General features: G+C 43.5%; 9 protein-coding genes across 9 annotated transcripts; 5 read left to right on the forward strand and 4 right to left on the reverse strand.

The window, feature by feature from the left end:
* Positions 1-1,110: 1,110 nt before the first annotated feature.
* Positions 1,111-2,763, forward strand: PCYB_051680 (nucleoside transporter; the record flags this gene model as incomplete). The annotated part of the gene is made up of 1 exon (XM_004221049.1): positions 1,111-2,763. One exon carries the CDS (start codon positions 1,111-1,113, stop codon positions 2,761-2,763), a length of 1,653 nt encoding a protein of 550 aa, XP_004221097.1.
* A 1,468-nt stretch (positions 2,764-4,231) lies between these two features.
* Positions 4,232-6,058, forward strand: PCYB_051690 (GTP-binding protein; the record flags this gene model as incomplete). Its single annotated transcript, XM_004221050.1, has 1 exon — positions 4,232-6,058. The coding sequence occupies one exon, from the start codon at positions 4,232-4,234 to the stop codon at positions 6,056-6,058; it is 1,827 nt and encodes a 608-aa protein (XP_004221098.1).
* A 218-nt stretch (positions 6,059-6,276) lies between these two features.
* Positions 6,277-9,983, reverse strand: PCYB_051700 (hypothetical protein; the record flags this gene model as incomplete). Its single annotated transcript, XM_004221051.1, has 3 exons — positions 6,277-6,486; positions 6,746-9,667; positions 9,957-9,983. Coding segments are annotated over 3 exons (3,159 nt in total), but the record flags the coding sequence as incomplete, so codon positions are not given.
* A 1,850-nt stretch (positions 9,984-11,833) lies between these two features.
* PCYB_051710 (3'-5' exonuclease domain containing protein) lies at positions 11,834-12,732 on the reverse strand (the record flags this gene model as incomplete). Its single annotated transcript, XM_004221052.1, has 1 exon — positions 11,834-12,732. A coding segment is annotated over one exon (899 nt), but the record flags the coding sequence as incomplete, so codon positions are not given.
* Positions 12,733-13,670: 938 nt separating this feature from the next.
* On the forward strand, positions 13,671-16,115 carry PCYB_051720 (hypothetical protein; the record flags this gene model as incomplete). The annotated part of the gene is made up of 2 exons (XM_004221053.1): positions 13,671-13,871; positions 13,899-16,115. The coding sequence occupies 2 exons, from the start codon at positions 13,671-13,673 to the stop codon at positions 16,113-16,115; spliced, it is 2,418 nt and encodes an 805-aa protein (XP_004221101.1).
* A 1,614-nt stretch (positions 16,116-17,729) lies between these two features.
* On the reverse strand, positions 17,730-18,686 carry PCYB_051730 (mitochondrial 2-oxoglutarate/malate carrier protein; the record flags this gene model as incomplete). The annotated part of the gene is made up of 1 exon (XM_004221054.1): positions 17,730-18,686. The coding sequence occupies one exon, from the start codon at positions 18,684-18,686 to the stop codon at positions 17,730-17,732; it is 957 nt and encodes a 318-aa protein (XP_004221102.1).
* A 2,058-nt stretch (positions 18,687-20,744) lies between these two features.
* On the reverse strand, positions 20,745-22,744 carry PCYB_051740 (DnaJ protein; the record flags this gene model as incomplete). Its single annotated transcript, XM_004221055.1, has 1 exon — positions 20,745-22,744. A coding segment is annotated over one exon (2,000 nt), but the record flags the coding sequence as incomplete, so codon positions are not given.
* Positions 22,745-23,874: 1,130 nt separating this feature from the next.
* On the forward strand, positions 23,875-24,329 carry PCYB_051750 (hypothetical protein; the record flags this gene model as incomplete). The annotated part of the gene is made up of 2 exons (XM_004221056.1): positions 23,875-23,949; positions 24,177-24,329. 2 exons carry the CDS (start codon positions 23,875-23,877, stop codon positions 24,327-24,329), a joined length of 228 nt encoding a protein of 75 aa, XP_004221104.1.
* A 965-nt stretch (positions 24,330-25,294) lies between these two features.
* On the forward strand, positions 25,295-26,032 carry PCYB_051760 (lipoate-protein ligase; the record flags this gene model as incomplete). The annotated part of the gene is made up of 1 exon (XM_004221057.1): positions 25,295-26,032. A coding segment is annotated over one exon (738 nt), but the record flags the coding sequence as incomplete, so codon positions are not given.
* Between the last annotated feature and the right edge of the window lie 809 nt (positions 26,033-26,841).

Raw genomic sequence — 26,841 nt, forward strand, 5'->3', positions numbered from 1 at the left:
AGCCTCTACCTCGAAGGGGAAATTTTCCCTCTCGTACGAAAACCACATGTAATGTTCATCAGGAAGGGAAGCATATTTCTCAAAAATTTTCCATGTGGTTTAAAAGGAAACACTCTCATTCATGGTAATTTATATATACCACCTACTGCACAACGTTGTGGTGAGAAGTATCCCAGATGGCACACCCCCATAGGTTAGATGGCCGTCAAAAAATCCCTAACGATGGAGCCCCTTTTTTAAAGAAGCACGCCATTTCTCACGTATCGTAGGATTATCAGGATTAACAAATGGGGACAAAAATCGATTAACCAATTTTTCGGCATAGAGATTGTAGCGGCGCTGGGTGTGGAGGGGGAGAGACTACACGCTGTTATGCAAACATGCGCATAAAAAAAAGTGGCACATAATATGACCTCGCCTCTTTCCTACTTAGGAAAAAAAAGAAAAAGAAAAGGTGGTCACAAAGGTGAGGGCTAACATGGTCACCTTGTATTGCTAACCTTTGTGAGAGCCTTGGACTTCTCCCCAACGTGAAGGTTTTTTCCTCCTCTTTAAAAAGGAGTCGCGTTTTTCCAAATCGGAAATAATTTGCCCAATCCGCGCATTTCTTCATTTGTTGTTTTTTTTTTCCCAAATATTTCTTTTTCCACGTTTTTTTTTTGTCCCTGAAAATTTTGCCAATTTTGCTTTTTTCCTGAAAAGAGACCCTCCTGACTATATACTTGGGTGTACCACCCGACAGATATGCTCCAAGAGAAGAATCGCGATGGTCAAAGTGGTGATGGGAAAAGAAATGTTGGACGTATAATATGTCGTAACCACTTTTGACCACAGAAGAGGGCGCAGCAAAATATCCAGGTGGGCCTGGACGTCTCAATAGCCAAGTGAAGGGCCCAAAAGGGGGGGCATTCCAAAACGGAGCCCTTGTTTCATGTGCTGGCTGGGAGAGGGGCGAATATAACTGTAGGCAGCTGCGCACCGTCAGACATTGGCGAGAATTACCGCGAATTACCGCGAATTACCGCGAATTACCGCGAATTACCGCGAATTACCGCGAATCATCGCTAACAACCGAGAACCACCGCACGTCACTCCGCATCATCCCCGAAAATGAACGCACCGAGTAAGCGAACCAACTCGGCGGGGGGTCCCCCGTCGCAGCCGGTCGGGAAAGACAACTCGGAAACGAAGAACGGAGCAGACGCGAAAGAAGGGAGCACAACGATGCACAAAGAGCACAACCAATGCAGCAACACGTTTGCAAACATAACCCTGTGCCTGATGGGCATGTCCTCCGTGCTGCTGTACAACTGCGTCTTGAACACCACCCCCCACATCCACGAACTGCTGAACAGAAATATCGTGGTGTCCTCCACCTTCTTTTTATACTTCTCCGTCCTGGTGTTCATCTCACTAATCAGTTCTTTATTTATCGAAGTGAAGACGAGGACCTATGACATATGTTTCGTTATTTCGTTTGTCCTCCAGTTAGTGTACCCTCTTGTCGTAAAGTACTACTATGACCAGACCTTCTTATTTTATTTGCTCATAGGATTCATCGGCGCAACCTGCTCCATGATGAAGACGATGATTTTTTCAATTGCTACCATCGTGTTGAATAGCTCCAAAGTGATATGTCTGTCGTATGGTTTGACTGGAATTTATTCCCTTTTCATTACATCTACGTTTTTTTATTTTTTAACAAAAATTGATAAAGACGTACATAAGCTTATGCGGTCCATATTTGCTACATGCATAATTAATTGCATTTTTATCTTCGTCTCTTTCGTTTGCTACTCCGTGTTGAAGAGTACTGATGATTTTAAGCGTAAGTTCAAGATATACCAGGAGGAACGGGAGGGAAAACGGGCGCGGAGTGGAAGCAGCGCGCTGTTCGATACGGCGGGGGGAACAACCGGGGGGGCTCCTTTCGTGATAGCGGTCGAGGGTTCCACTCGCGAAGGTGGCTACAGTGGGAATGAAGGCGAAAAGGAGAAGCAACCACGGAAGGAAGCTGCGCAGAAAGCTGCGAAGAAAGATGCGAAGAAAGATGCGAAGAAAGCTGCGGAGGAGTATGCGAAGAAAGATGCGAAGAAAGATGCGAAGAAAGATGCGGAGGAGTATGCGAAGGACGGGAGGGACCCCATGGAGGTACCCCCAAGGAGCCGCTTCTTCCCAGACTTCTCCTTATTCAACGTGAAGACAAACGAGATCATGAAGCAAGCCAGGATAAAGGCATTCCTCTACAAGAAGTCTATCGTTTTCCTGTTTTGCACCTTTTACAACATTTTTCTGAAGATTGCAGTTTTCCCCGTTGTCTGCCCAGAAATGTGGACCAGAAACGTGGACGAGCGGTACATACTGATCGGCATGGTGCAGCTGGCTGACTGCGTTAGTAGGATTTTCCCAACATTTGCAGAGACAGTACCCGTTTTTAAAGTGTTTCTTCTGCCACAAAGGAAGGTACTCATATACTCGCTCGCAAGGACCCTTCTATCCGTCCTATGTTTGATAATCCCCCTGACAGATGCGCCCCTCTTGCAAAATTTTGCTTTTAAGTGCCTCCTCATTTTTTCCAACATTTACCTAAATGGCTGGTTTGTCGTTTTGTCCTTTATTAACATTTCGGATGTCTTGAAGCCCCTGAACTCGATGAGTAACGTGGCCATGGTCAGCAGCTTCGGCTCCACGCTGCTCCGGGTGGGCTTGCTCACGGGCTACGGTGCCTCGACCATCTACAAGCGCTACGTCGCGGGGGGGTGAAGCGGTGAAGCAGTGAAGCGGTAAAGAGGCAAAGCGGTAAAGAGGCAAAGCGGTAAAGAGGCAAAGCGGTAAAGAGGCAAAGCTGTAAAGAGGCAAAGCTGTAAAGAGGCAAAGCGCAGACGCGCCAGGTTTAACAGCACGTTTGGGACAGCCCAACGGGACTGCGAACCAGTCACTTCATTTTTCCCCGCGGCGCACATTTGTATGCTTTGCCCTGCATTTTGACCCTCCCGCTGGAGTTTGTGCGCACGCGTACATGTTGTATGTGCAGACGAATCGAGGCCAAACTCCCCCCCGTTGCTCTTTTTTTTTTTTGTTGTTTGCACCCTGCCCTATTTGAATAGACCCTCGTATTGTGAACCCCCCAGTTGGGGACCCCTTCGTAAAGTAAAGCGTGTGTTAACAGATGCCGCTGTGAAAAGGTACATGTGCACCTTTTCCCCCTTCGAAGGGTATAATTGGTGAAGTGTGGCCTAACAGCGGAGTCTGCCATTTGCATGCGTTTTTTTATTATTTTTTTTTTTTAATGGAACCTAAATAATGAAGAATAAACGAATTAAACCTTCTTCTTCACCCCGTGGCGTGACTTGGTTAATTTTTTTTTTTCTCCTGTTTTAACCCTCCTTAACTCTTTTAAATAATTTTCATGCGTAAAAATCGAACTCGTTCTTCAATTGTTTGCATTTTTCCCATTCGTGCGTTTCCCTTTGGTGAAGGGTCATCACGCAGAATGGCCCATAAAAAAACTTACCATTCGCAGCTCATCAAACAGATGATCGCCTCCCCAATTTACTATTACAAAGCAATTCGCCTATATTGTTTCACATCAAATTACTGACTTATGCTCATAAAAAAACTTTCTTTTTTACGTTTCCCCCAAAGAGAAATCGTCCTTTTTTTGTTAAAACATGAGGGAGTTTCGACTGTAAGCCTTGGTGCGAAGTCGAAAGATGCAATTCGTTTTTGCACGCCAAGAAGAGCCACCTTCAGTTCGTTATGCAGCGCGGGAGTAGGCCAGCGCCCCCTCGGGGGGGAAGGCAGTTCTTCCATTGCGCAAGCGGCGCAGGCTGCGAATGAGGGGAATGCGGCGAGCAGCGCTCCCCCGGGGGAGTGCACACCGACCCATTGTGGCGAGGGCAGTGAGCGTAGTGACCACCATGACCTCAACGACGATGTGTACGAAAAGGGCGATGTGCACGAAAAGGGCGATGTTTACGAAAGAGACGACGTGTACGAAAACGACGATGTGTACCAAAACGACGATGTGTACGAAAACGACGATGTGTACGAAAACAACGAGTGTGTTTACATTAAGGGAGAAAGCAAATTCGTTGTGCGCAGGCGAAAGGGGGGGACATGCACAGGGGACTTCTCCCCCAACGGTGATGCGGCGGGGGTGAGTGTCTGCGAGGGTGTCCAACCCGGGGGGGATAAAAGTGAGGAGGGATTCACAGGGGGAGACCCCGTGATGAGACCCCAGTTGAGCAGCACGCGCGGAACTGAAGATGCCAATTTATGTTTTGCCGAAGGGGTGAGACATTGGGGTTCCCCTTCGAAGGGGGGATCCACATCCATCGCCAATGCGGAAAGTGAAGCCCCCCACACAAATTCCGTACGCGAAAGTGATAGCGGCATTCCCTGGGACACCCCGAAAAACGAAGCACTGATGAGAATCATAACCGAACCAACTGACCACCTGATGATACGAAACGAAAGGCGTTTTTGCGACTTCCTGTGGGTAGTAGCCAAGTCAGGAAAAGGAGGAGAACCAAATTATAAAAGACGAAGGAGTAAAAAGTTAAAGGGTGAAGGATATGGAGGACACGGAGGAAATGTCATTCTGAAAAGTAAAAGAAGCGTTTATGATTTAATCAAAATAGAACAAAAGGTTAAAGCAAATGATGGAGAAAATTTTAAAGAAAATAGCCGAGGAAAGGATGGTAGTGACAAAGTAGTATTTGTCCCTGTAGGAACAATTGTGCGGAAGAGAGTTTACTGTAAAAAAAATGAAAATAATAGGAAGATATATAAGAGTATTTTTTGGCATCAATTTTTAAAAGAAAATGAAGAATTGTTGGTAGCTCGAGGAGGAAAAGGAGGCATATCATATTCTTTTTTTAAAAAGCATGATTATAGATTACCTGAGAAGGGGGAGAAGATGCTCCTCGAATTGGAGCTCCGACTACTGAACGATGTAGCCTTTATTGGCATTGAGAACAGTGGGAAAACATCCCTCTGTAGTAGCCTTAGTAGATACTATGGGAACATTAGTAGCCACATATTTAGCACCACCATACCACACGTCTCCAATATTAACTACATCGATGGGGTCGAAATAACCCTGCTGGATACCCCCTTCTTGTTTCATAACGCACACAAGGATTGCAGCCGGGGAAAGAGAATCCTCAGACATCTGTACAGAAGCAAGCTTATCGTTTACGTCATCGACGTTGCGAGTGACAAACTTGAAAATGTGGACGACACACAGGTGGAGGACTATTACACGGAGAGCCTAAAGGGGGGGAATGGCAGGGCGGGGGAAGGGATAGGCGCGGTAGACGCGGTGGAGGGGATGGAAGCGGTGGAAGGGATAGGCGCGGTGGAAGGGATAGACGCGGTGAAACGGATGGACACGATGAAACGGATGGACGCGATAGACGAGGGGGAGGAGGAAGAATTAAAGCCACACACACACAGGGACAACCCCAGTGAACAGAAAAGTAACCATGTGCACACATCAAACGAAGCCCGTGCCAACCTAAAGGACTACCATAACGATACAATAAAGCAAATAAAAATGCTACGAAATGAACTCTTCCTTTTCAATCCGGATTACTTAAAGAAAAAAGAACTTGTAGTTGCCACCAAGTGTGACATGCTACACAAAAACGCCCTACTCAATCTAGACTCTCTTTATTTCCGTCTCCAAAATTTGTTCCCCCATATAGAAGTTATTGGGACCTCTGCCAAGTTCGGCCTAGGCATAAAGCTCCTCAGCAGGAAAATACGAGACCTTATCTACCCTCAGGACATCCTACACAGTCACAAAATGTATGCCAATAATATAGAGGACTATGTCATTCCTACGCACAGTCACATCAGGGAGGGACAACGGCGGTTGCAGAATTATGAGCTACCAGAAAATATCAAACACATCTACGACCATAACTACATGGAAAACTTCGACTACTTTTTGAAGAAGCCTCGCGGGAAGAGGCATGATGTGAGTGTTAGCAACTCTGGAGATGGTAAAAATTGGTTAACGGGGGATGGTAGAGGAGGTGCCACTTCCTAGGGCTAGACTACAACACCCCGGCAGTTGTCCACACCTGGGGGGGGTGTGCAAGATGCACAACCTAGGGAATAACAGTTGATGTGAAGGGGGACCCACAAAAGGAACACATACATAAGGGTACCCTGGATGGCACAAACGAGGAGAGAAATGATGCAGAATGGCTGACGGGTCTTTGCCAAAAGGGGAAGGGGGGACCATCAAGGGGAGAAGCTATTCACGGGCAAGTTGCAGTTGTACAGCTTACACAGCTTCTCAACGAACTTCCGACTCTGGGCACCGTACTTGGTGTAGTTCTTCATGTCACTGTTCAGCGTCGAGAGGACGATGCTTCCGGTTTCCAGGAACTCCACGTTTTTTTCGTTTTCGCGTTCGATGGGCTTGGTCCTGCAGTGGCGCAGCGGTGGGACGGCGATGGTGCCGATCAGGTCCTGCGCGGGGGGGAAGAGGCGGATGAGAAGGAGGAGAAGAGGAGGAGGATGAGAAGGAGGAGAAGAAGAAGAGGAAGAAGAAGATGAAGACGAGGAAGGAGGTGGAAACGCCCGATGTGGGAAGCGTACGTGGAATGGCGACATTACAGAGTCAACACACACACACGCAGAAGCAGCATTAATCGCCCATACATAAGGCTTGGCGAGCGGATCCACCCCCCGACGCACTGCACGAAAAGGGGGAGCAGCAACAACCCACCTTGTTATTCAGCAGAGGATTCAAAAAGGGGTAGAACTCCTGCGCGAAATAGGAATTCTTGAAAGTGAACAGAGCAGTTAAGCAGCTGCGCAAATTTTCCTTGAGCAGAAAGGAAGGGATGAGTTGAAAGGAGTTCCGCTTCTTATTGTAAATTACGTTTTCGTGAAAAATGGAGAAGTGAATGGACAGGGGAGTGTACACAGAGCATAGCAGCTCGTTGTAGTTGTTGCTCAGGCGTATTTGTGGGAACGAAGTGGTTTGGTACTTAAACATTTTGTAATTCAAGGAGTAGTTGCTTTTGGCCTTTTTCCAATTTGCTTTATAATTTTGCCTCATCTCGTAGGAAGCCCCTCCCCCGGTTACAGATCCAGAGGAAGAATAATCCGTGGCAGATGTCATGTGCGCATTTGCGAAGTCTTCCTCCACTGAGTGAATAAATTTTTTTAGTTTTTTCTCGACCAGGGAAAAGGTGTTATCCGTGTAGTAGTACTTTACCACGATGAAATACTCGAACATGCAGCTGTCATTGCAAATATGATTGATGTTGCTAACGTTAAGGATAGTGTTATTTCGGAAGAGCACTCGGTCTTTGTATACATCACCTGCGGTGGTGCCGGATGCCATACCGTCTGGTGTGTCAGCGGCCGTGTCTATCGCTGCAACCGCTTGAAGGGTCTTCGCCTGACAATTCTGCAGGACCTTCTCGTTGCTCACCCCACGGTCGTAACCACAGTCCAGGAAAAACTGGTAACATTTGATAAAGTCTTGTATTATTTTATCCATTACATTCGAATTAAAGTTCCGGAACATCTCGTCGATGTACTTAACATATGTCATCATTTCCATGTCGAAGGTGAACAGTTCATCCGAGTGAATAACGACTTTTCCGCTGGACCGCAGGATATTTAAGGACATAATTTTGTGTAACTTAAACAGGTTGAAGTACACCACAGTGTCACTCACTTGACTGTCGTTATCCAAGAACTGAAGATAATGGTCAAATATTCCCTCGAAGGAAAGCTCCTCAGAATGTCTATTTAGGTATTCATAAAAGAAGTAGTAATTGTAGTAGAGACTAAAAAAGTCAAAGTGCTTATTTTCGATGTCGCAGCATTTCCAGCAGAGTTGCAGGATGACATACGTATCCATTGGAATTTTGTTTTTTTTTAAGAAATCAAATTCGGTCTCGTTCTGTTGAATAAGATTGACTAAACTTTGCAGTGTGATGCCGTGCCTCTTCCTTACCACCCTGTGCAGATCGTCCTTGTACTGCTTAAAGGGGGTGGTACTTGCTCTCCCTCGCTCCACGTGATGATGCACGTACAGATCGTCGTGGATGCTCACCAGCTCGATTATCTTAACGAGAAATTCGTATATAATTTCGCTTTTAACATATCGGAAGCCCCTTTTTTTTACGAACAGCAAGTTGTTGGTGCTGTACTTTTGCACGTGCAGTAGGTAGCTACAAATTTCTTCCGTGGAGAACTGCAGGTTTTCGAAGAGGGCCTTCCTGCTTAGGTAGATGACGCCGTCCTGGTTTGCGGCAGCACCGTCTTGACCGATTTCCCCCTCCAGCGACTCGCTGTGCACGATGAGGTAGTACGAAAACAGCAACTCGATGTTGCTAAAAATGGTGGCCTTCTCGGACAACACGAGTTTCTCCTTGCAGAGCCCCATGATGGACAGCGTTTTGACCAGCTCCTCCTCCGACGTGTTACTCGCCGCGTTACTCACCCCCGCCGCGCAACTCCCATAGTGCTTGGAAAAAAACGACTTTAGGCAAATGGCCAGCGTCCCGTCAATATCGTTGAGCAGAATGTTATACGTTTTATTTTTGGTGCACAGGACGGCGTCATTAAATTTGCCCAAGTTGAGGCACAACTTGTACAGGATGTAATTAATGTCCTTATTGCCCGAGAAAATTAAATTTACTCGATACTTTTTAAGCCTCTCCGAGTTCAAACTTTCATTTGGGCCATTGTTCATCTCAAACATGTTGTGTCTGTCATGATGCCCCCGAAACATGCTGGAGCCATGTAGGTCATTTTTATCGTCCGATGTATTGTAATTGTGGCTTTTCAAAAAATCGTTGTATTCTTTTATGTACTTATTGAAAAGTTTGAAATAAATTTCTCCAGAGTTTTTTATAATATCCTTCACTTCCTGGTTAATACAAATTAACAGCCACTGATCGTTTATACATTTAATCCTTTTTGATAAATAAATTTGCCAAATTTCGTCCTGCACGATATCTTCCTTCTCCTCCTGTTCTTCATTAAAATCTTCCCTTTTTTTCCCACTCTTGGTGATACTAAGGATATTTTTCATCGTCGTGTTGATTATCGGGCTGCTGGCAAAAACTAGCGACTTGTCCGCCACATCGCAAACTTCATATATGTAGTTGCACCGATTGTAAATGCTACTCTCATCATGATCCTTCGCTTTGTCCATCTCATTGCCATACTTGTTGTAAAAGCTGGGATAGGTAGTATACTTCAACATGCATATATTTTCATTCTTCGACATTTCATGTATCATCCCTTCGATTATATGAGCCGATACGTATAGTCTGGGTACTTTCCTCAACTTCCCTACATCGCTCACTATACTCTTCTGCACCTTGATCTCGTCCTCGAAGTTGTAGTGCCATTCGATGTAGGCCCATAGATGGTCAATTTCGTGTACATACTTTTCTCGCTCCGTGAGGAGTCCCCCTTTCTTTTGCTTTTGTGTGCACTGTCTTTTCTGTAGATTGAATATATTTCCCTCCGGGTTGACTAGCTTCTCATCACTGATGATGTTCTTCTCTTCGATCAGAAACTCGGAGAAGTCTGCCTGGATGTCCAGCAGCATCAGGGAGTAGTCGCTTTCCCGGCTGCTCCCCCGCTTCAGGGGCACGATTTCGCAGCCGTTCTCAAGGTACTGCGGTGAAGGAGGGGGCACAAGTGGGGGAAGTTTACGATGTGCGGGAAATTTTCGTTGTGCAGGAAATTTTCGTTGTGCAGGAAATTTTCGTTGTGCACGACGTGTGCTACGCTGTGTAATGCGCTAAGTCTGAATACTCAAACCGTTCGAAGGACAACACCGTCCGAGAACACCTTCCGCAAGTGCCCACTCGACTGGACAAAAGAAACACATGCACGCCCACGACGCACACAACAGAGGCAAGGCAAATCTGCCTCTCTTTTTCTCTTCATGTTAAAATTATTACCCATTTGTAGGATCTCGTTTCGTTCATCCTTCCGCAGCTTTCCCGATGTTGCCCTTTAGCCGCGTCCCTCTAGAAATATTTGCCCGGGAAATGCGGCCAAAGGGTTATTGATATCTCAGAGGCAGTGTCACCTTGGGCATATAATTTGTTGTGTACAAATGGTGCACGTACATATGGTGCACGTACATGTGGTGCACGTACATATGGCACACATACAAATGGCACACTTACAAATGGCACACATACAAATGGCACACTTACAAATGGCATACATACAAATGGCACACATACAAATGGCACATACAAATGACACACCTCCTTCTCTCTTCCCAATTTCGAGCTTGTCCCATTTAAAGGATATAATAAATCATAAATCAAAAACGGACCTGCGTATTCGCTGGATCGTACGTATGAGCATGCGCACATCTACATTTTTAAAGGGCGCTTTTTATTCTGCCTTCCATTGGAAGATCCACTTAAGCCGCGCTTCCGGAACACCCCATGTGCGCAATTATTTACGCGCTTACTGTTCTTAACGGGGATGGAGCAAATTTTGTAGTTATGGTGCCTTTGTGGTGTACGTGAAAGGTTAGTGTTTATTTTTCTCTTTTTTTAACATATGTTATTTTTTTTTTTTTTTTTTGTTTCCCTTCACCCAGCGCGGAGCTAAACTGGAACACATGCTAACCCTCATGCGTGCGCTCAGTTTGGCGTAAACAGGAGGTGCGCTTTTGCTTCCCCTGTGAAGTGCCCACTGGGTGGTGCTTCTACGTGGCAGCTTCTTCACCTTCACACTGCGGGATCTTAGATGCGGACTTAGGATCAGCGCTGTGAATAGGGCCTCCACACGGGTATACCCCCTGCAATGAATTCGCCTCGGCTCTTCCCTTAATGAGCGTAGGAAGTCACCCGAAGGGGAGTAATTAATAAATGCACAAATAAATGCACAAATAAATGTACAAACGAATGCACAAATAAATGTGCAAACCAATACGCAAATAAATATATAAATTAAAAAAAAAAAAAGACAGTTTCGCCGGTGCTTCTCGCTTAACTGCAAAACGCATAGCAAAATTGGTTCCCCTCGAAGCGGTAAAAAAAATACAATCACGAAAACACCCAAGTTAGGGATTCAAACATATTTTTATTCACAGACGTGCACTGTACACACACACACACTGCGTTCGATTCGATTCAGTTCAGTTCAACGCATCCTTGCGCGATGGGAGAATCCCCCTTTACCTTTACTACACCTTAAACGCATACGCGGCGTGGCGAACACGTTGCCAAGATGTTCCACTCAAGCGGACGGAGCATGTCAGCTGAGATGACCCACACCCCAGTATACCTTTTCAACCAATTTGTTACTCATAGAGAAGTTCACGCAACGCGACATCATACGACGTGTGTGTGTATGTGTGTATATGTGCATGTTTGTGTATGTACATATTTGTGCGTGTTCGTGTGTTCTTTACCCATACCACGAAAGCGACCTGCCTATTTTGGGGGTGGTGGGAACTCCTACCATATTCTAGGCTGGTTGCTCCTCATCGCAAAACTGAATCATCGGGTCGGTGGCACTCTCATGTATTGACGGCTTAAATTTCCCCCTAGGTCTTTCCTTCAAATTCCAGTAATCGTACACATCATCATGCTTGCACAAATATAAAATTTTTTGATCTATGGACTTGTTGCTTACCACACACAGAACAACATCGCCCACCTTAACATCGCGAAACTGCGCAACGGAAGATGGGGTGCATGCAATTCCTTTCCGTGTACTATTTAGTTTAAAAACACAATTTAGCATCGACTTACTGACCAACATGGCTTGGACAATGTTCCCCCGCTTGGCCAAATCGACGGGTAATTTATACCGCGAATTCATAAAACAGTAATTTACAAAATCTTTCGATTTTTCCAAAACGCTTTTCTTTGAAAGCATGTTATCGAAAATCCTGTACAGGGGGAATAAGTACTTCACATTTTTTAAAGCATAAATGATGGACATTTTACTTAATGGTCTGACTTCCCAAATTTTTTCATTCTTATACATTTCCTTTTTGATGCTACTTAAACACTCATCCTTAATCCCCAAATAATCGTTCAACAGTTGGAGAAAGCTTACTTGATATATGTCATTACTTTTGTTCTTTTCCATCAGTAGCATGTGCGCCCTGGATGTATCGTAAACGTTTTCGAATTTTATTCCCAGCTGGTTATACAGGGCGGAGCTATCTTCCCTGCAGTCGTGTACCAGTTTTAGCGTTTTCTTATTTTCGATTATTTTTTTGACACTTTTTATGACTGACATTTTTAGCAAGTCGAATATGTAGTACTTCTCACGGGATAAGCACTCACTTTTTTGGCGTGTTCCTCCCTGGGTTCTTTCCTCCGTGTACACCTGCATTATGCATACCTTTCCATACTTCCCCAAATTTGTCCCCTCAAAATCTACTGCAATGATGTCGTTTTGGTTTATTTCTTCAGCGGCGTCATTGCCTTCCTTTTCATTTTCTACAATCTTTATGTCTTTATAGCTACTTTTCTCAGTGTAACTTCCAAACCCGGTGGAAGGCTGATCCGTGTTCGTTTGGCCACATCCTGTTTCACGCTCTTCCGAAATGGTCGAAATGAACTTGGTGCTGCAAAACACCTTTCGCCTTTTTACTGTATCCCCATTTTGTGCCTTCCTCAAAAAGGATATACTAACTACGTTGCGGAAGAATGGTATGCCTTTTTTGATCGCGCACTTGTTGCTGTGGTATAGGTACATTTCAAAATAGCATGCTCTTTCGGAAATTTCGCGCAAATGGGGCTTATTCCACACTATTTATTTTAGTAGCATAAAAACGAACGGGAAAACACCTTTAAATGTTTCCCCCATATGGCTGCTAAACCGGTAATGTATCTCTCCTTCCGAGTTGAAAACTTGCGCGGGGGGGACGTGTCGCTATTTTTATCTCCACAGGGCATAGCGCTGCTCAGAAGCGTATGACCAGATTCGAAACGAATGAACATGAAAAAAAAAAAAAAAAAAAAAAACCCCAAAAGAGTATAGCACAAAATAGCTATTTAAAAAAAATAGCCACGATTCCGTATGCCACGCACGTTTGCACACACTACATGCCGTTGCCACGCAAAAAACCAGCTTCAGCGTTGTAAAAAAGAGAAAAATATATGAACAGGCAAGGTTGTTCTGCCATTTCGAGCTATTTCTAAATTTTTTTTTTTTTTTTCTCCCTTTTGGCTACCTGTGCACACATTTTACAATTTGTTAAAAAAAAACTAAATCGATGCAAAAAAATAAGCTGCGTTTATTTTATGCTTTTTTCCTATCGATCCTTTCATTTCCTTTTCGCAGCAAGATTACCAAATTGGAATATTCATTTTTTTACATTTTTTTCGAAAACTTTAAGGTACATTTTTAAAGGTGTCCAATCTATGTCTCCAACAATTATGCACACGCGAAACATAGTATACGCTTTAATATATTCACACTTTTCACGAACTGTCCTTTTTGCTTCCCATCCATGCATGGAAATTCTGCGTGAGGACAAATTCACTCCCACAGCATAAACCTATTACGCATTGGCAAAAAAAAAAAATACGAGTTCCATTTTATTACCCCGTGTCTGCATCCCCCGAATTACAATTTAGCAACGCTGTCACAAATACAACACTTCATTTTGATAGAACATTTTTTTGCCTATGATGGAAGAAGCCAGTTGCATCCCTGGGTACAGAAACATAAACGCGCAGCTGCTGTACAGGCCGCAAGAAGACTACGCATTCGTTAATGATATAAAAGCTAGGCAGTTCTTTTACAATCCATACTTCCGCAAAGAACCAGAGGGCCCATATGTCAAGGAATATCACGAGAAGTATCCGATTGGCGAACCGCCAAAAGGGTGCGTGTTTTCCCCCTTTACTATGGCACAGCAAACAATGAACAGACAGTGCAACCCGTTTGTGTCCTACCCGTACGGAGTTCCTCGAGATCCCCCATATGAAAAGTGCTCCAAATGTAAAGGGAACAAAAAAAGTAAAAAGGAGAAACGGGAAAAAAAGGAGAAAAACCGTCATCACAGTGGTCATCAAAGTGATCACCAAAGTGGCTTATTCGCTTCGAAATTGAGCCCCCCCATTGATTACAACCCACCCCAGGGGGACTCGCAGCCTAATGAAGAGAACCATTTTGATCAGACTAGGGACTACCCCGCGGTTCATTATCCACAGGAGGGAAGCAGCCAAAAGGGGGATTCACATTACAGCTCGTTCGAAATGACCACTGCGCACGACATGGAAGGCACATATCCGCGTGCCAATGATGGAGAAAGCGCATGTGACGAATTGGAGAGTCCACTAGAGAACCATGCCGACTACGTCCATGTTGACAAGCCTGAGTACTATTACAGCTACAATGAAAAGGCAAATAGTAATTCGCAGGAGGGGCTACAAAAGGTAGACGGGAAAATTTTTCAGCATAGGAGTGATCCTCACCTGAGCGACGATGGCGAATGCCTCTCTGATCAAAAAGTCACTTTTGATGTGAAAGGAGAAGATCAATTCAGCACGATGTTTGCAGATTCTGATGAGGAGAGGGCAAGTCCCCATAATGCGGAAGCGCAGAACGAAGTCGAGGGTATCTTAAGCCAGTACATAAACGATATTAAAAAGAAGGGGTCGAATGGTAGGAAGCATCAAAGCAAGGGGAGCACAAGTGGGCATGATCCGTACGACACACCTGTACGAATCAAAAGGGACGCGGATGATTTGCACGACAACGAAATGGTGGCCGTGACAATGAGCGCGCAGGAAAAGGGGAAAACACCCAAGACGTCCGACGTACGACCAGGTGACGGCGCAAAGAGAGATAAGCACGACAAGCAGCCCATCAAACAGGTCAAAATTTGCGAAGATGAAAATGTGTGGAATAAGTATAGCGTCAATGAGAGCTCCAAAAAGGGGGACACTTCGAATGAGCGTTTGAAAGTGGGAGGCTCATCGGGGAGAGGTGCCCAAGATTTGCGCAGTGCGCACAGTCCGCATAGTCCATACAGTACGCCTAGTTCTTACAGTCCGCGTAGTCCGTACAGTCCACACAGTACCCGCAGCCCTCACAACTTGCTCAATCAGCGCGATACCGAAAGGGGGAAAACGTCGGACCATCATGGCAGAGTCTGCAAACAAGCTATTCCAAAGAACGAAGCAGCAAAGAAGGATGTCATACAGTCAAGACATAAAAGAGAAACTGTTAACACCCCACAAATGTCAACATCAAATGAGGAAGACAAATGGGGTGCCATTTCTGCGAAAAAAGGTGCACCGAAACAAAGGAAGGGATACTATCCACATAGGGACATTATGCCACCAAAAAGGAAAACTGAGAAGAAAGAATTAACTTATAAAAACTCCAAAATAGCAATTGGGAGAACCAAGTCATTGAGGTTTAGAACAGGTACCGTCACTTTCCCCACCAAACATATTAACTCCCAACATAGGAAAAAAAGCATTCTGAGCAAACAAAAATCAATGTTCGAAACGAAGCTCAAAAAGCAAAACACGGTAGCCTTGAAGAGGAGAAAAACCATGTCTAGGATAAATTCTATGAAGAACCCACCTTACACAATCGTCTTAAACAAAAAGAAGGTCATCAATATGCACAAAGGGATGCATCCTATGGAGAACAAGAAGGATAAAATGAGTGGTACTACTACCCCTGTGGGCGCGAGGAAAATGCTCGCCAGGTCAAAGACCAAGGTCCTACTCATTGATAATGAAACGAAAATATTTAAAAAGGAAAATGTAAAAATGGTTTCAAGGAACCCATTTAACCCAATTGCATCTTCTTTGGAAAGCTCCACACGTAAGGAGCCAGAAAATGGGAAACAGAAAAAAGAAACGGACATGGCCGGAAGTGGCAAAAGAGAGAGTGCACACCTAAGCGCTAATGCGGATAAGAAAAAAAACTACCACGTCTCCGTTAGAAATAAGGTGAAATCGAAAAAGGAGGAAATGTTCCAAAATATTATATCCTTGACGAAAAACATGAAGGAGAAGCCGCTAAAGAAGAAGTACAACGACCAGATTGACCCTCGCGATTTGCTATCGGTCACGTCTAACAATAGCAGCGCTGTGGCGGACGATGATTTGTAGTGGGCGAGGAGCGGTGGGCGCCGTACGCGTAGAGTCCAGTGTGCGGAACGGGGAAAAAGAAAAGAACGGACCTCCCAATCGTCGCAAATGGGTGCAAGCACGATGGCCAGCATCACCGCAAGTGGGCACACAGCAAATAGTTGCCACACCCGTCGCCACAATACAGCATGCTCTAGCCGTTGTGGTAATTCCCCCAAGTGAAGAGAAAAACTTCTACGGAGGTTTTTTTTTTTTTTTTTTCTTTTGTTACTCCCCCCCGTTTAGCTGATGTAGCGTGGTTGCATTCCTGACCAAGCAGTGTGACGAAGAAGCGAGTCCATGGCAAGCTCTTCTGACAGACGCGTTTGTAACGTACGCTCAAAATATTGCTCTACATATGCAATGTTTTTTGGGAGACGTTCATTTTTCCTTTCATCGCGTCTTAGGAGGTGCATTATACCCATCTGGTGCGGAAATTGGACACCTTTTTTGTCCCTTTTTTGTCCCCTTTTTTGTTCCCTTTTTGTTCCCTTTTTTGTTCCCTTTTTGTTCCCTTTTTTGTTCCCTTTTTGTTCCCTTTTTTGTTCCCTTTTTTGTCCTTTTTTGTCCCCTTTTTTGTCCCCTTTTTGTCCCCCTTTTTGTCCTTTTTTGTCCTTTTTTGTCCTTTTTTGTTCCCTTTTTGATGTTGGCTCCCACGTTTAGTGCACTACTGCACCAGTCGCAGGACCAGTTTGAAAGACTTCCCTCGTTCGCCGAAGGGGGATTACTCGTTTACCCGCACAGGTTGCGTGAAGCACATTTGAGAGAGCACCAAAAAAAAAAAAAAAAAGGAATTACTTGGCTGTCCCAGGTGAAACGTACACCTGTGCGAAGTGCCACCGGGTGGTCAATTTAGTGAAGCCTCTGCAGTACGTACTAACTTGGGCTGACCTTCCATGAGAAGTTAAGTAGAGAGAGTATGGGTAGGTGTGGAGCCTCTTCAAAATATGCCTTGGTGAGGAACTCAAACAAAAATGTGTGCCAATCGTTTTCCTGCGGAAGTATGCGTATACTGCCGATCTGTTTACATTGCAGAAGCTGATCACTTCTTAGCTACCCTTCTAACAAATCATCGCAAAAAAAAAAAAAAAAGATCGACGTGCATCTTCTGCCCGACAGCTATTCCAAAAATGGATAAACTTTCACATAAAGGGACCAAAAAATAATTATAACACTTTGGGAGTTTTTTTCAACATGGTGAAAAAAAAAAAAGACTATGAACAAATATCAGTGGAGAGAGAAGGGAGAAGAGAAGAAAAAAAGGGTAATGTAATTTGTTCATAATGGTTTTTTACATGGATAGGTAGCTTTACCTTTAGGAAGATACACAGAGTGGGGATTTTTTTTTTTTTAAAAAAACGAGTTAAACAAAATTGGCAATAATTAGGAGAAGAAAATGGATGTACGTGTGAAGCAGTAGGTGTGTGCACACACCAGTGTGCTTTTTTTCTATTTCTCCTTCTTCTAGTGCTGCTGCTCCCCACGCTACTATTTGTCAGCACTGTGAACTGAGAGGCTGGCGGTCTTCACTTAATTTGTACCAGCTCACATAAACACACCCGTATAGCAGTGTTCAAAAAAAAAAAAAAAAAAAAGCTAGGTGAATTTCTTTAAAAAATTGTTCAAGTAATCCATAGTTATCAGGGTAATCATAGCATGGGGCGCAATACGTACATAGTAGGTTGTGTAACTTGCGTAGAAGATGGATATGCCCCCTTTTTTATATAACTGGAGTGAGCAGTCAAGCATATTTTTGTAGGGCATTTTCTTGGTCACAGGATCGACTTTCATTTTCTGCATGCACGTTTTGACAAAATCGAAAGGTAAACTCAAAGTGACTGCAAAAAAACCACTAATCACACTAGCAACGAGATTAGTTTTCATACCTACCCCTAGATATTTTTCTAGGTATTCCTTCGATTGATCATATGTAGACAGCATACCCAAATTTAATGACATAGCTCGTGCAATGGTTGGCACGGATCCTTTCCATAAGGCCAAAATTCCTTCTTCTTTTGATATTCTATACACAGCATTGAACACACCTGTGTAATTTCTCTTCAATTCTTTGGGCAGGGTATTATCAGCTTGTAGTCTAATTAGGGATAAATCTGCTGGGTTTCCCATGAAGGCACCTAACCCTCCAGCAGCGAGTGCACAAAAACATTTTTTGTAAAATGGCAAAGGTTCCCCTTCTTTCTTTACCATATCAGAGAAGGTCCTAAATAACCCTAACCGTCCCGTAGTATACACGATTTGTCTTGTGAGCCCTGCATCTAACCCTTTATACAGAGACAGGACGCCTTCATTTACTATAATATTTTTGCCTATAATAAATGGGTTCTTAACTGCATTTTTTCCTTCAGCATTTAATTGAATCCGTACTTTGATCATATCAAGTGGTTGCACACAGAACGTTGCAAACATCCCACTAACCCCACCCACTACAAATGGCTTTACCTTTTCCAATGGGCTCTTTTTTTCAATGATTTTTTTTTTTATTTCTACATTTGAGCTGTCCTCCAAATCGTATTTCGCAATATCTTTGTTCATTTTGTTTGGGGGGAAAAAAGGGGACCTCCTCAATATACTCCTTTTTGAATGTATCTCTTTTTTTTTTTACGTGCCTTGCTCCTCGTCAAACGGGTGCACTAGGGTTCAGAGTTGTGATACAACTGCGCTCTGCTGTGCTGTGATGCCTTCCCCGGTGCGCTTGCGCACATGTGGGTTGTGGAATGGTTGGCTGGGTCGTCTCTATGGGGGGGCAGTGTCTACACGGCGGAAAAACACACATGCACATGTGCTTATACATACACACATGTACATATGCATATACATACACACATGCACACGTACGAATGCGGGTGCATATACGTGGGTGAGGCCACACAGGTGTGTGCACGAATGGGAGGGAACGCCCCTCTGTTCACGCAAATACAACTAAAGGTACCAACGTGAGATGAAGGCATCCCCTGGCCTACCTTTTTTCTCCTTGCTCAAATTCTCTCACGGGTAATGCTATGCTTTTTTTTGCGGTTGAAAATTGCCACTCCTCAGATTTTCACTCCTCAGGTGTCATTCCTCAGACTGTCACTCCTCACGCGGCATTATCGCTGAACTGACGGGGTAGAAATAGAATGCACCGCGACGGTGTGGTAACGTAGGCACTTACGGAGGTGACCACGCATGAACCTATGTTTACCGCGCGCACAACGTGGTATGGGCCCCCTACTGGGGACTCCCCTCACCTGGGCAAATCAAACTCCATACAAAATATTCACGATGGATAGGCTAATATCTACATATGCTCAATTGTGATTACTTTTTTTTTTTTTTGGTAAGTATCAAGCGGCAAGATGGAATGAACTCCAACAAATTGTCATACTCGCATGAAATGAAGTTCCCTCTCTTAGAAAGGTGCACTCCCTTTTTTGGAAGGCTCATTTGGGGGATGTATCATTTGGTATATACTTCGTAGGCCTTTTTTGCACAGGCGGGAAGGCGTAGAGTAACAAACAAAATGAGAGAAAAAAAAAAAATAAAATATAATATAATAAAATAAAAATAAAATAATTAACCCATCAATGTATTTCTTCCCATGGATGGCTTAACAAAAGTGTACATTGGGATGCTCGTGCTGTTGGGAAAAACAGTTCGAACCGCAAAGTTAAAAAAAAAAAAATCATTTCCACCCTTTTTTTTGCCACGTTGAAAGGGATATATGCACGTGTACAAACGTGTAGGTGCATACAACACGCAGCGGCAATGGCGCAGCCCCACGCGTTGGCTACGAACAACATGCACAAGGGCGATGTTCTGAGGTGGTTAATGGTGACCCTCTTATACGTTCGTGCCGCGAATACACACACGAAGCTGAATGCATTTGAGGAGTCGCCGCGAGAATGTGATGCAGTTTGGGGAAAAAGGGTCAATATGTTACTCTGACAGGACGTTCCTCCGGGAGAGGGTGACCATGTTAGAGCTACTTAACCCTTGTTTCTAAACCACATGCGCAGCAGCATCATTATGTGTGTAGTTAAAACGGTTAGGGGTGGCGGAGGGCGTACTTGGCGCCGTTCTGATGACACCATTTCTGCAATTTTATGAGTGGGTCAAACTGGAGGGGATGGGGAAGCGGGAAAAGCTCAGGTATGCTCAACTGTTCAACAGTGAAGTATCTCCTAATGGGCCGCGAGCTAGTTAAGCGGCGCAAAAAAAAAAACACTAGCAGCTACATAGGCAATCGGTTTAGGGTAGCCGATTTAGGGCAACCGATTTAGGGCAGCCGATTTAGGGCACACGATTTAGGGCAACCGATTTGGGGCAACCGATTTGTGCATCCCATAGAGGTGATAGTTCGATGCGTTCATCAGATGTACATGCTGGGGCGCGTGCAAGCTGGGCCGCCGGGGCGCGTCCGCCATGGAAGGGAACAAAAAAAGGGGAAACCGTGGCGCGCAAGGAGTGAAGAAAAAAAAAAAAGAGTGCCCAGCAACTTGCCGCTACACTGGTCACGGACAAACAGTCCGCTAACTCGCGAGGAGGAGGAGAAAATCCTTGATGTTGGTGACGAGGAGCGTGGCGCCCACGGAAGCAGCCAGGCAGGCATACCTCAACTTGCCGTACTGCTTAAAGGAGGGGTAGAGCACGAATCCCACGATGGCAGAAAGGATGACTTGCAGTTTGGAAGTCCTCTTGAAAATATTATACAGTCTATAGGAAAAGGTCTTCTTAGGGTTATACAGACAGTTAACCCCCATGGGAAGGCAGTATTTTGGAATTTTCTCAAACGTCAAAATTTCGATGTCTTTGTAAATGTTGGACAGAAAAGAAAGGTCTTCCTTCTTCTGTGAGTAGTTACTTAAATTTTTTATTTCGTTCACTGTGGCAAAGCTATTCGCAGAGTAGTCCAAAAAAAAGGAGTCATATGTACTCACAGATTTATCCTTAACAAATTTGAGGAAATTTTTTGTCATGTTGGATCTTAGTAAGTACACCGGTTGAATGAACATATGGCTGTCTACCTCGTCCGACCCCAACTTGGAAGTAAAACTAGCATAGGAGTTATTCACATGTTGATAAATTTTTTTCAAAGAGGTTAGTGTATCTTCCTTACTGAGCTTATCTATGATAGTAACGTAACAGTAGGTATGTCTCGACCCGACAGTAGAGCAAACAGAATCAACATTGGTAGAGTTAATTTCTACCAAGTTCTTCTTCAAGGCATCTTTATATACATTTTTAATATTCGTAGAGGAAATTCGCCTGATGATCTTTACTTGTGCTTTATTATTAACCAAAAGGAAGTAATCAATATTTTCGTTTTCTTTGATGTAGTCACTCTTTTTAACACTTAGCACTTTAAGGGCATCTATGATTTCTTTTTTTAGTGTCTCATTTGTTAACTGCTCAATTTCGTTATATCGGATAGCATAAGTAGTGTATATATTTCTAAACTTCCAAGTGATATGCTTCACCTGGAGACTTAACTTATTTTTGTTAGACAGGAGAAGTACTTTGTTGTTCTTGTCAATATGAGAGGATCCATTTTTACTAATAGGGTCATTCCTTTTAGTCAAGGAATAATAAGCCTTATTAAAATCGTTCACATTATGTATAAAATTCGGATAATTGCTAATAATGTATGATTGGAAATCTTTCGATGTGGAATTAAAAATATTTGAATATAATTGGTAGGTCCCATCTGGAGCGAGAATAAAAATAGTGGGATAAATTTTTACATTAAAAGGTACTTTACTTTTAACTAACTTTTTATCCGTTAGGATATTTATCCGTCCAAAGGAGATATACTCATGATATTTGTCGAATGCTTCTTCCCAAATTTTGGAGAAATTCAAACTTAGATTATCCGTATCTGAATAAATCTGAATAATCCAATAATTATTCGAGTTCTCCACTAAGTCGTTAAAATTTCTCATCGTCAAATTGATGCTATTCGACTCAATCAATTTTAAGACTTTCCCTTTCGAATGATCATACGCCTTTTTCAATCTCGGATCTGACAATGTTTTATATGCCTTGGTAATGTCTCTGAATTTTTTATCACAATCTTTGCAATCTTTGTTACTATCTGGATGATACATTTTTGATAAATCTCGATAATTTTTCTTTATCTTATTTATGTTATCTCCTCTTTTACATTTTAAGACCTCGTAATAATCAAAAGAGTCACCTTCCTCCAAGTAGGTCTCCATAGAATACTTTTCCTCCAAATATTTAAACGTTATCAGTGTCATAAAGGATAAGATAATCCCAATAAGGATTATGTTATCAGTTATGAACTTTAATTTGTTTTTATACATATCTAGTGGGTTCTTCTGACTGTTACTCTGTTTTCCACTTTTTGTATTTTTATTTTGCGTATTACTCATCAGGTTTTTTTTATCCTTCTGATCGGTCTTCTTCTTGTGTTCATTTTTTTTTTTCGTTTCTTGATCGTCACTGTATTCTACGCTACTATTCTTTTTCATATTTTTTTCGTTGGCCTGCTGGTCGCCTTTCTTCCCCTTGGATGACGACTTCTCCTTCAAGCTGAACGAGCTTAGCTCGGAGGACTCCGGCCCCGTTTCGTACGACGACATGCGCTTCATGTTGTGTGAGTAGCACCAGGGGGGGGAGAAGTAGGTAGGGGGCGCACACACCGGGGGGGAGAAGTAGGTAGCGGGCGCACACACCGGGGGGGAGAAGTAGGAAGCGGGCGCACACACCGGGGGGGAGAAGTAGGTAGCGGGCGCACACACCGGAGGGGTGGCAAATGGGGGATGGGCCTCGGTTAAGATTGCCCCTCGGGGGAAATAGAGGCACTCCCGCTTGGGACAGCACTATCGATTTGGACTTCGCCTCGTAGCAGAACTATCGATTTGGACTTCCACCTGCTAGCGGAGCTACCGATTTGGACTTCGCCTGGTAGCACTCCCGCTTCGCCGTCCCCTCGCTCGATGGACCGCTTACGCGCGCTCAAACTTTAAAAAAATTTCCAGCGCGCTGGGTCATGTTCCTTCTAGCTTTACGTTCGTTGCGCTTCCTAACAACTCGCTCTTTTCTCTACTCTTTTTTTTTGCTTTTTTTTTTTTTTCGTTTTGCTCTGTTTCATTCTCCAACCATTCTGCGATTTTGTGTTTGCTACGACTAGTATCCACACATGTAAAAAAAGGTTTTTTTTTGTTTTTTTGCTTTTTTGCTTTTTTGCTTTTTTGCTTTTTTGTTTTTTTTTTTTTCCAAGTGGGGATACAGAAAAAACGCCATTTTTTTTAAGCCATTGTTTTCGTTGCAATGTATCATGCACAAAAAAAAAAAAAAATCCCGCTTTAGCTCCACTTATGCGTAACTACGCGGATGTGATTTACGGAAGGAGAGGTTCCCCATTTGCTGACGGAGTCATGCGCCGTTAGTTAAGTCGCCACTTGGCGGACCACTTGCAACGAGTTGCCATGTTCGCAGTGAAGGAAAAAAAAAACGAGAGGCAAATAGAGGCAAAGCGAATCAAAACGAAGCAAAACGAAGCAAAGCGAATCAAAACGAAGCAAAACGAAGCAAAGCGAATCAAAACGAAGCAAAACGAAGCAAAGCGAATCAAAACGAAGCAAAGCTAAACCAAACGAAGCAAAGCTAAACCAAACGAATCACCACACTTCCCTTTTTGCCCCTTGCTAGTAGCACCAAAGCGGAACAAGCATACAGGTCATCGCCCTGGTCGAGTAAACCCCCCGCCCCCCAAAACATGAATTTTAACAAACCGGAGTTCACCAAGGGAAAGGGCGATAGCAACTCCCTTTCCTCCAAGCTGATTAACAAGGTAAAGGAACGTGTGCCTTTAGGTCGTACGCGAATGAGCTGAGAGGAGAAAAAAAGAGTTTCTTTTTTTCCTCTTGGCACTGCGCAAATGATACAATGTGGGAAAAATAATGGAAGGGACACTCCTTCCCGATCTGTATGCCCCCTGGGATCGCCGCCAATACACCCCAGCATACCCACCTCCCCGTGCCGCACACCTTACCGCTAAACTCACCACCCCCTTTGCAGACGTATGTCCTGTCAGTTCACCTCTGCGATTACATCATAAGGCCACTCCTGTTTTACTGCTTCACGCCTTTCATATTTGGATACGGACTTTACTACAATGACGAGTTTACGCTGAACCCCTTTAAACTAATCCCCAAAATATTGATAGGCTGATGGTAAGGGGGGCGCAGCACGCTCGTACATTGGAGGTGCTCCCATGCAAAGGTAGAAGTATTTTTTGTGTTCTCAGATAGAAGAATCATAGCACCATGCGTGCGCACAGTTAGAAGCACCATGACATCATGCGTGCGCACGGTCAGAAGCACCATGACATCATGCGTGCGCACTTGCGAATGTTTTAAATTATTATTCCTTGGTGTTGCCCCTCATGTGTGGCCACCGTGTAACATACACCCGCTGTTTTTTTAACTCCCCCACACACGTATCCGCTGGTAATTCATTCGTATGTGTCCTCATTTTTTTTAATTAAATAAAACTTACAGGACGCGAATTAATTTCACGTCGCAACTAACCTTTGAAACAATTTGAAGAAAAAGCGAAAGAGAACGAAAAAAGTGGCAACCATATTTATTTAAAAAAAAAAAAAAAAAAAGGAAGCAATTATATCCACGCAGCGTGTGCTTTAATCTGTTTACTGTTACTCTTAAAGGTTGAGGAAATTATTGTAAAAAAAAAATTCAAACACGAAAGTGCAAGTAGACCTTCCGTTCTGCCGTTTGCAAAATTTTCGGGACATCGTTCTACAATTTTGGTTAACTCCATATTGATAATTTTTTCTGTTAAGATATTTTCCCAAAAGGCATTTACCTCTTCTTTTTAACGTGGCACGTCGTACTTGTAGGAACGGAAAGGGGCCACATGGAAGGCGATATTCATCACCGTATGGCTGCTCACAACTTTGTAAAAAAAAAAATATAAGCCCCACTTTTGTGACTAATTCAGGGGAGTTCAGATCTGTCACAGAAAGTACAAAATCTGGGAAACAGTCACCCCCCACCCACACCCCCAATGGCCACTAACAAGATAAGAAAGGCGTAAACGAACAAAATAAACTACGCCATAGTAGGACAGCGTTACATACGCACCACGCACCTCTCCCCCCGCTTGGCTCCCCCTAAATGATCAAGAAACTCCTTTTGGTGCAGGCTGCGACAAGCCTTGTGATCCTTTGCTCCACGAATAAGTTAAAGAATGAAAAACAAATCCTCCGAACAGGTTGTGCTCTGCTGAAGGGAGTGAAATACAAAACGCGTAAAAGAGCGTTTGCACAGCCAATCAGCGGGTCTTTAAAAAAGAAAAAGTACAATACAAGGGAAGCACACGCGACAAATGAAATTCTCATTTTCGACTTGAGCGAAAAACTTATAAATTACAAACTCGCTTTTGAACTGCAAAGCTGGTTGCATCAATCCAAAATTAATTTGCAAAATGGAAACAAATTTCCCATAAGTTCGAATACACCAAAATTGGTGAAAGATAAAACTAAGAGGTTTGAAAAAAATCTTAAAAAATATGATTTTTGCATCATTCTTCAGCACACTCCATGCTACACCTTGGGCAGCTCAGCACACCTGGGTGACATCCTTCTGGATAAAAGGAGTTACTACATTGAGGAGTTAGGGGATATATACAACAACTTCGACGAAAGGATCCTTTCCCAATTTGTTAGTAAGCACGAATATATTAAAAGCGAAATAGACGAGAGCGAAAATTATGATGAAGAAAAAAACTATTTTGACAGCTTTTCACAAAATGCAAATAAAGTGAAAATGCCGATATATCGTATTAACAGAGGAGGGAAGGCAACATACCATGGACCGGGGCAGCTAATCATATACTTCATTTTAGATTTAAAAAGGTATCCCTCTAACTATAGCGAAAGGGATGTTTCCCATTCGTCCCAACGTAAGGATCATTACGAGGGGGAACAACCTAAAATGAAGGAACACAACGAGGAAACGCTTCCACACCGATGCAACAGGAACCTCAACGAAAAGACAGAAAGCTCGTTTGACCTACACAAAACAGTAAATAACATCCAAAAAATTGGAGTCGAAACTTTGGGCAAATTTAAAATAAAAGCGCATACCAAGGAAGATTCCATTGGCGTTTTTCACAAAGATAAAAAGCTTATTTCAATCGGTGTGAAAATAAGAAAATATATATCTATGCACGGAATGGCTTTAAATTTCAACCTTGACAAAAACTTTTTGAAATATTTACTGCCCTGTGGCATGACTCACGCTGATTACACCTCAATGCATGAGCTAGATGAAATAAAAATTAGAGAGAAAACAGGAGTCAGCAGGAACCCCGAACGAGAAAGCGAAATGGCTATCCGCGACACGCTGCTCAACGAATTAGCAGTTAACTGCGCACATTCGCTAGGAACCATTTTTAATGCCAAGGTGAAGATTTCGAGCGATATAGGCGACCTTTTTGCTTAATTGTTTAGTGTGTCTATTTGTAGCAATGGCCATGAAGGGGTACTTTTCAGAAGAAGGATACGAAGTTCGATGGGAGAGGGGGAAGGATAAACACCCAAATGTAAGCCTTCATAGGTTTAGCAGTTTGCTCTACAAATTTGCTTAAATTTCAATTTGTAAAAAAAGTTCGCTATAAATTTTTTTTTCAAAATGGCTACCTGTGCAGCTTGACAAAAAAA

The sequence above is a fragment of the Plasmodium cynomolgi genome, chromosome 5 (genome assembly GCF_000321355.1).
Source record: "Plasmodium cynomolgi strain B DNA, chromosome 5, whole genome shotgun sequence".
Lineage (NCBI taxonomy): Eukaryota > Apicomplexa > Aconoidasida > Haemosporida > Plasmodiidae > Plasmodium > Plasmodium cynomolgi.